Source organism: Otolemur garnettii, unplaced genomic scaffold (assembly GCF_000181295.1).
Source record: "Otolemur garnettii isolate 467f Iridium unplaced genomic scaffold, OtoGar3 scaffold00007, whole genome shotgun sequence".
Taxonomy (NCBI): domain Eukaryota; kingdom Metazoa; phylum Chordata; class Mammalia; order Primates; family Galagidae; genus Otolemur; species Otolemur garnettii.
Window position 1 is genome coordinate 36,977,966 of NW_003852402.1, and position 9,279 is coordinate 36,987,244.

Consider the following 9,279-nt stretch of genomic DNA (forward strand, 5'->3'; position numbering starts at 1 on the left):
CCAGAAGACACTGGCAATGTTTGGAGATGTCACAACGCAGGGAGGGGTATGGCTGGCGTCTAGTAGGTAGAGATCAGGGACTCTGCTGAGCATTCTGCAACATACGGGAAAGTCCTACAACAAAGTATCATTTGAATCAAAATGTCAATGGTAACAAAGTTGAAAAACCCTGCCCTACATCATGATTTTCATTCAGTTCATATGTAAATAAACGTTCTGTGCCACAAAGTTTAAACTTTCGCGTAGTGAACAATACTCAAATGCTTTTACAATTACTTTTGAATTTTTTTTTCTACCCTAACATTAAAAGGGAAAAACTCTCATAACTCATCAGTTAATGTCATGATTTACCAAAGAACTATGCAGATGGGAAAGAATTAAAAGGAAAAGCTGAGGCAAAGAATGAGTATACACAAAGTGCTGCAAAGGTCAGGAGTATCTGAGGGATTAGCAGGACGGCCAGGTTGAAAATAAGTTGCCTGCAAGGCCAGGAATGTTGGGAGTTGCAGCTTCGAAGGAATGCTGTGATCAGAAGCCAAAGTGCCTCATATACCACAGCAGTCTGCATTTTACTCTCTGAATAATAGCGATTTTTAAGAAAAGATTTTTAAGTTGGGTAGAGAAGTACGTTGTTTCTTAGGAAGAAAACTCTGGCGGCACCTCAGTTGCTAATCTAACATGATCATAGCCTGGTAAAGGACAGGCGGATCGGGAGACTGCTTCGAAAAATACAAGAACTAGGAGCACGTGGACTAAAGGGATGGTGAAGTGGACGGACAGCAAAGGCCGGAGGAGATTTAAACGTATTGTTAAGCTGTGTTCTCCCCTCCCTGTAAGATGAACATCTTTCAGTAGCACTACGAGTGTAAGTTAAAGGGGCAAGACCAGTACAGATGAGTTCACACGCCTGTATTCCTTTCCAAGGTGCAGCCAAAGCGTATGTGGATGAATTAAGAGAATGCCAGGCTAGACAACAAGGATGTGTGTGTGCTAATGTTTAAGGGATCTCTGTGCGACTTCCCATGTATGTGACAAGTTGATGATATTACCTGCTCCAGGACTTCCTTATAGGTAATAGTTGCTTTAGTATCTGTAACAGGACTGTCGTAGATGATCGCGATCTTATCACCTTTACCGTTTTCAATATGACGGTCGATGGCATTGTAACACATGTTAAGCATTCCTTCCACAAACCTGAAAAATAATTGAAAAGCAAAGGTCAAGATATGTTATTGATTAAGTCACTATGTTTCTACGGTGGCAGAGTTAGGCTTAGAACAGTGTTGCTTCATGCGTACTACGACAGGTAATGATAGCTGTAAAGTAGGTATTTAAGATGATAGACCAAGTCCATTTTTATTTTAATAAATATGTATTTATTTTGATGTGATCTAGAAAAGGTATAACTCACACTTCAAACGGACAACTGCCTGGATTTTATTGCTTAGGATAAAGCGAGAGTGTAGAACAGCAAATAATCTATTCTACATAGATGAAATAAATCAAATGTAAGTGCAGTGCAGAGGCCCTTCAGATGTGGGAGGGAAATGGCAGATGTACGACTGAAGCTTTTGTACCTGCCCCAAATAGATGGACTTACTGGAGAAACCCATTCTTCCTTAAAAGGGTTATATGTATTTTTGGCTTCAATGAAATGGGATGCTTCTGATTAAATGAAACATAGATTAATTTTTCTGTATGTTTGAGATGATTCGTAATTTGAATAAAGAATGGGCATGCACATAAAATATTTACTTTTTTTTGAAGTTTTTGGCCGGGACTGGGTTTGAGCCCGCCACATCCAGTATATGGGGCAGGGCCCTACTCCTTTGAGCCACAGGCACTGCCCCCAAAATATTAACTTTTAAATATCTTAGCCATTTCACCAAAACTTTGAAAACACAAATATCATGTAGATACATGAGAAAACTTCTGAAGGAAAGATAGCACATTTTCCCATAAGAAAAATCTTTATATTTGCCACATTTTTTTTAGGAGATGAAGATTTGATTAAAAAATACAAGCATAGTAATGACCCCTTTCTTCCTGAGTCAGACTACCAGATGCTGTAAGAATGCAAAATAACAGAAAAATTTATTGAAGCAAGAAGAAAAAGTCCTGTTAACAAGATGAGTATCATCTTCAGGTCTTCACTTAGCCCCGTGTGCAGTGAAGCAGGGACTTAAAGGCAGCTACCTACACCGTGAGAGCATTAAAAGATAATAGCTCCCGAAAGCAGCAGGAGGAGGGATCATTTAACCAGAGGCAAATTACTGTATGCATTTCAGTAATAGTGAGTATGACCACCCACAGCATAGCACAAGAAGTAATTAATGTAATGATGCTGAATCCAGAGTGTGATAGACCTAATGTTTGTTCAGAAATATTTTATCTTACCCTTGTCCTACTTTCATAGGAATATTTTGTCTCTTCCCTTTGGCCCTGCCTCCATGAGTAGAAAGGATGTCTCTTGGTTTTGGCCTTATCATGCACCTGCCCTGGCTAATGCAGTGTCGGCAACATGATATGAGCGGAGACTGGCTCTCCCACACATCTCCCTTCTTAAGGGGAAGAGCCTCCCAGACCTGAGAGCTCCCACCTCAGCACGGCCCCCAAAATGAATGTTTGCAGGTAGGAACAGGGTCCCAAAGCAGCAAAAAGCCACCCAGGCGAAGGCCCTAGGGCAACGCTCGCACCACACCCAACCAAGATCTGCTGACGCTGTGACAACCTGCAGACACACGGAAATAAATGTTGCATGTTTTTATAAATAAAAACATAAATGTTGCAGAGATTTTTGTGGTGACAAGTTACGCAGTATCACTGTGGCCGCGAGTATCTAATACACCAAGAAAAAGGTAAAGTTTGCTCAGCATTCTGTGATAGAAATAAGGAAACACGTTTTATAGAGTTTCCCATAAAATTCTTTTCTTTTAGGGGGAGTTGTTCCTGAAAAGAACCCATTTCGGACACTGGGCTATTTACGTGTAGAACATTTCTTGATAATGTCATTGATCTCTTGCACGCAATCTATGACTTCTAATTGGCCACTCTCTGTGCTCAATATTTGATAACGTTCATGACATTTTACCAAAACAAAAAGGTGGGGAGGAGTTCCTTCACTTCCAAAGATTCCTGGAGAATTAATTCACTTTGCCGTTTCCCTTATGGTTCCGCCTCTTTCCTTGCTCCTTCTCCATGACTTCTGTGGAATCTTCTTTGCCTCATCAGGAATCGGCTCTGATGCCTCCCGTTCCATAGACATCCCTCTGCTCCAGCTACTTTTTCTCCCTGGATAACCTCTCCTTTCCGAGCACCAGACCTGTGCAGCAACAGTCTGCTGAACATCCCCAACTGGAAGGAAGACCATGTCCAGAACTATAATCATCTCACCCCACAGCCCCACCCCCACCGCAAACCAGCGCTGCCTCCTGTTTTCTATATTTCAAGGAACCATGTTGCACCCAGTGACCTGAACTGGCAACCCAAAGTCAGTTTCAGACCTGCATCCTCAAAATCCAATCAGTTATATGTCAGGCCGCACATACTTGTATTGTCTCTGTAATTGCTGGATCCTCCTATTCATCATCTAATTTACAAAGATTGCTTCTTAATTAACCTTCTTGCTTCAGATCTGACCCCGTCCTCTCGAGGCATCTCCCTCTGCTACTCGGATGTATTTCCTCAATGTAAATATTATATAAATACGTCAAGTGGTACTCAAAGTTGTTTAATATATTTTCCTGAAGTTCAGAATGAAAACTGTATGTGCTTACATGGCATGCAAAACCCATTCATCTCTTCAGACTCCTTTCCCCTCATGCAACTTCACAAGCTCTAGCAATATGGAATTACAAAATTCATACTACTTAGAACGCCACCAGCTACGACTTCTGTGATTATCCTTTGACGTTACACCACCCTCCCCCAAGTGGGTCTACAGCCCTGTGTACACATCTCTACCATCGCACTCCTCCCATCCCTTAGCAATACGTCTCCTTTGGTGTTTGCTGCATTACCCTGTGCTCTACCTGAAAGCAGAGACTACATAAAACTGCAATACCGGTCAATAAATAGATAAATGTGTAAAGGAAAATATTAATAGACTTTTAAGAATCACTGGATTTAAAATCCAGGTGCAGTAACCAGGGAAATTTTTACTATTATGTTTTAAAACTGAAAGAATAAAGACCAAAACCAACACCAAGGGCATTTAGTTAGGAATTGGAGAGAGCCATAACCAAAATCTAAGTCCTGAAATCTAGACTGATATTCTAATCCACAATATCATAGTCAATCAATCATGTATTAATAATGTTTTTTCCTCTGTTTTTGAATTCCCTAATGCATTTCTCTGTCATTTCCATTTTGTTGTTTAGCCCATTCAGTGAGTTTGCATTTTGACTATTGTATTTTTAAGTTACAAAATTTCCATTTGGTTATTTTTATACTTTTTCTCTTTGGCTGAAGATTGATATTTCTTTATGGAGGTTGTTCTTTAAATTTGTTTTGCAGGTGTTTGTAATTAAACAATTATTGGAGGATTTTTTAATGATGGCTGCTTGGAAATCTTTGTCAGACATCTACAAGAGTTTTTCCAACTTTTTCTTCTAGAATTTTCACAGTTTCATGCCTTAGGTTTTAGTCTGCTATCCAACATGAATTAATTTTTGTGAAAGGTGTAGAACCTGTTTCAATCTTCTACTTGAGGCTAATTAATTTTTCCAGCACCGTTTGTTGAATAGGATTTATTGTCCCTAGTGTATGATGTCATCTGATTTGTCAAAGATCAGCTGGATGGCAAAGTAGGGATGGTTTTATATTGAGTTTTCTGCTCTGATCCATTGATTATGAGTCTGTTCTTGTGCCATTGCCATGCTTGATTGGTTACTATAGCTTTGTAGTATAGCTTGGAGTCTGGTAAAGTGATGCCTCCTGATTTATTCTCTTTGCTTTAGGTTACTTTGGTTCTTTGGGGTCCTTTGTGGTTCCATATGAAGTATAGAATTATTTTTTCTATATCTATGAAAAAAAGATGTTAGTATTTTTAATGGGAATTGCATTGAATCTGTAGATCACTTTGGGTAGTATAGACATTTTAACAATGTTGATTCCACTGACCCATGAGCATGATACACTTCTCTATTTGTGTACCTCCTCCACTCTTTCCTTCTTCAGAGATATGTAGCTCTCCCTATAGCGATCTTTTACCTCCTTGGTTAAACATACTCTCAAGTATTTTATTTTCTTTGTTGCTACTGTGAAAGGTATTGAGTCTTTGATTTGATTCTCAGCTTGACTGTTACTGTACGCTGATTTTGTACATCAATTTCTTAACCTGAGAAGCTGCTGAATTTAAGATCCTTCCAAACTCTGTATCATCTCGGTGTATCTATTAGTTGTTTTTCTGATTTAAGTTGAGATTTTTCTGGTTCTTGACATAGCAAATAACTACTGGCTCTTGATACAATGACATCAGTATTATATTATGAGACTCTGGAACTTTTTTAATCAACTGATCTCAGTATTCTATTTTAGCAGGCCTCCTCTGACCCTGTGCTCATGAGCAGGCAGATACCTCACTACCACATTACTCAGGATCAAAGTGTAAGTTCCAGCCCATCACTATGCCTCCCTGATGCCACTTAAGCTGATAGGTGTCTCCCTGCTGACGGGCTGGGGTGAAAATCCAGGTTCCCAGTAGGCTTCTTCAACCAGCCTGGATAAGAAGGGCATGGATGGCTTAGCTAGAAAGAAAGTTTCAGCTCCAGCTCACAGCATGTAAACTAATCTAACACCACCACAGGAGGTGCCAAGGTTTGACAACTCATGAGGATGGGATTTGGGCCACAATCTCTTCCAAAGTGTTTGGCTGTATTAGCGCAATTCTTATCTAAAGGTTTTCAGTCTTTCCAGAAAACTTTTCTGTTCCTTTGTTGGTTTTTTAGCCAGAAAGAAAAGGTTTCTGTTGGGGCTTTTCCTAGCCTGTGCCCACTGGTGTTTCTGGGATGCCAGTTACCTCTAGTGCCCTGTGTGGGTTATATAAGACAAACAGAAAACCCAGGGAACTTGTCATTTCATTCCTCATGTCCTAAAATTCTTAGCTGTTTGCCTTCTCTTTACGGTTCAGTCTTCTTACACCTGCTGGATATATAATGTCCTAGGTTTTTAGCTCCATTTAGTACAATAAGCAAGAAGTATTTTCTCCATTTTGTCCTGAAACCACAGTCCCTGAATAACATTCCTTAAACCTTCACTCTAGACCAAGAGTTCATGTGTATCAACCAACTCAATTATAAAAAAGAACAGAAAATTTTCCCTAAGCAGTTGGTATTATCATTAGCACCATTTGACAAATAAGGAAACGGATGACAGCAACCTGCTCAAAACAGACAGACTCAGAGCCAATCCCTTCAACCAGTGTTTTCAACCTTTTTTATCTCCTCATGGCACACTTGAACTTATAGGTAAGCTTCCATGGCACACTTAAATTATGTTGATTAAAAAAAAAAAAAAGAGTAAAACAGGGTTCTCAACCTTCCTAATGCCACAACCCTTTAATACATTTCCTCATGTTGTGGTGACCCCCAACCATAAAATTATTTTCATTGCTACTTCCAAAGAAAATAATTTTATGGTTGGGGGTCACCACAACATGAGGAACTGTATTAAAGGGTCACAGTATCAGGAAGGTTGAGAACCACTGGAGTCAAAGAAGGAATACATTTACTGTGCTTTGAACTTCTTTCAAAAATAATTTAATTAATGATTCTTAAGAATGTTTGTGGAACCCCTAAGAGCTCCTCATGGCACACCAGTTGAAAATCACTGCTTTAGGCAAAACTACTTTTGTAGGCAGTACTGAAAGAAGTTAGTTTTTTTTTTTCAATTGTTTGCCACTTTTGGGTAGTTTAGGAGTGAAGGTATTAAGATTCTAGGGTTTTCTTTTCTAATAGTACTGTTAAGAGAAAATGAAAAAAAAGATTTAAGGTATCCTTTGAGGCGGGTAGGAAGGAGATTCAAACAGAGGGAAGGGTTTGCGAGCAACGACTACACAATTACCGCAGAGATACAAACTGCTGTGCCAGAGGGGTTGTGGGTAATGGAAACACCAATATAAATGTGTAAACCCAGAGAGTGCTTTACTGTGGATGACTCGATCAAGTGACCTGCATGGGGCCTCCTAACTCGAAGATTCAATTATTCTATGACAATATTCTTATTTCATTTTAAACCAAATCATTTCAGTAAAGGTCACAGGAAGGTCTTCTTTGTGCCGACTCTCCACTGCTCCTTCTAAATTCACAGGCTCCTTCTAAATTTTAAATGGTTTGTCTCCCTCTAGTATAAAAATAACTAATGCTAACTGTCAAAAACCGAGACAATACACTTCGGAGTATTTTCTTCATTCTTTCCATATGTAAATAGTGCTTATCGTGCAGCTAGTTTAATATTTTGCCTCTAGGTCTAGGATTGTATTATGAGCCTTTCCCAAGGGCCTGGGAAATTCTCAAAAATCATGTTTAATGACGGCATAATATTCAGCTCAATGGCTGTTCAATAACAAAATTAATCCTGTGTTGCCGCAAATTGCCTTTCACAACATTTGTCATTATTTTAAATGATCCCTGGCAAGATGGTATTTCTTATAGTGAAATATTGGTCACATTTTTCTTATTACTACATTTGCAGGCTAGATTCCTACACAGATCAAACACACACACATTCAAATCAAATAGTCAAATTGCTTTCTGGAAATGTTGAATCAATTCATATCATCGTCAGCACTACCTAAATCTAACATCAGCGTCTAAATCCTCTAAACACAGGTTATCATTAATCGTCTTTAATCTTAAAAGGAAAAATAGCTTTAATCGTGCTTTCTTTGGTTACCAATATTGGTCAATTACAACTTCTTACCGATTTTTAAAAGCTCTTTGTGTAGGGTGGTGCCAGTAACTCAGTGGGTAGGGCACATACACCAAGGCCGGCAGGTCTGAACCTGGCCCAGGCCAGCTAAACAACAATGACAACTGCAACAAGAAAAATAGCCAGGCATTGTGGCAGTGCCTGTAGTCCCAGCTACTTGGGAGGCTGAGAGAAGAGAATCACTTAAGCCCAAGAGTTTGAGGTTGCTGTGAGCTATGACACCATAGCACTCTACCCAGGGCAAAAGCTTGAGACTCTGTCTCAAAAAAAAAAAAAAAACTCTTTGTATAGGACATTAAACGTAGATTGTTACAAATTATTTTCTCAGTTTATTCATTAATTTTAGTTCATATCATTTTCTGACATCAAGATATCTGAAATTTGTAGTCACATAAATTCATCATTTTCTTCTATAATTTTCCCCTAAGATCATTCATACTCCTGTCTCAGTTTTTTTATTTTGATCTCAAGTGTTGCAATAGTCTATTCATATTTGTAAACATGTACTCTGTATAAAATATCTGTTCTTTGTTATGTATTAAACATACACCTTATATCATAAAGTGTGTGTGTATAGATATATATATATGAAGCTAGACAATTAAGTTCACAAACTCATCCTAGAAAATTGGTACACACCTCACTGCTGACCCTCACAGTGCCTCCCTTAGGAAGATAAGTCCCAATGCCAGCACCTAGTACACCCCCCAGAGCACTTTTCAAACTCTCTTTCTGGAATGACCATCAGACTTATCATTGTATGAGGTCTGACAATTAAGTTCATGAACTGGTCCTAGTAAAAAGTGCCAAGGGGAGGACTGGGAAGGTGACTGGTGATACTCAGCAATGAGGTGTGTAGAATCTTTTCTAGGGCAAGTTTGTGGATTTAACTGACAGACCTCATATTATGTTGTTCAAGTAGAACTAAATTTACTTATTTCTCAAGTCTTATTTTCCAGGCTTCATTTTTTTGCTAGTCCTTATTTGTGTGGGATACTTCATTCTTCCCATGTGTGTTAGCATCTAGCAAAGACTAGAATGTTTTTCAGAGCAACCTAGTGTCTAGACATAACTACTGGAATGTTCTGTCAGTAAATCTTGTGAAGAGCACTCTTCAAACTCGGTTTTCAGTGTGTGGGAGAAAGGAAAGAAAAGTCTTCCTTTTATGTCTTACCAAGTTCCTTCCACAGAAAACTGCCAACCCTCTGAATATACCCCACAGCTCGTTAAAATAACGGAGAAAAAAATGTAAACTGACACGATATCTGTGACAGTACTGAAACAAGGGGAACGGTGCCGCCACCAGTTCAGGGCAGTGCAGTCTGTCTGGGCACATAAGGCAGACAGGAG

The 9,279-nt window shown here is 39.2% G+C and overlaps 1 protein-coding gene across 1 annotated transcript in view; it reads right to left on the minus strand.

The window, feature by feature from the left end:
• The window catches only part of ACSS3 (acyl-CoA synthetase short chain family member 3), a 156,174-nt gene that overhangs the window by 122,696 nt on the left and 24,199 nt on the right, over nucleotides 1-9,279 (minus strand). The window contains exon 2 of the mRNA XM_023509215.1: nucleotides 1,050-1,194. Coding sequence (XP_023364983.1) covers nucleotides 1,050-1,194 — 145 coding nt within the window. The remainder of the gene's footprint in view (nucleotides 1-1,049; nucleotides 1,195-9,279) is intronic.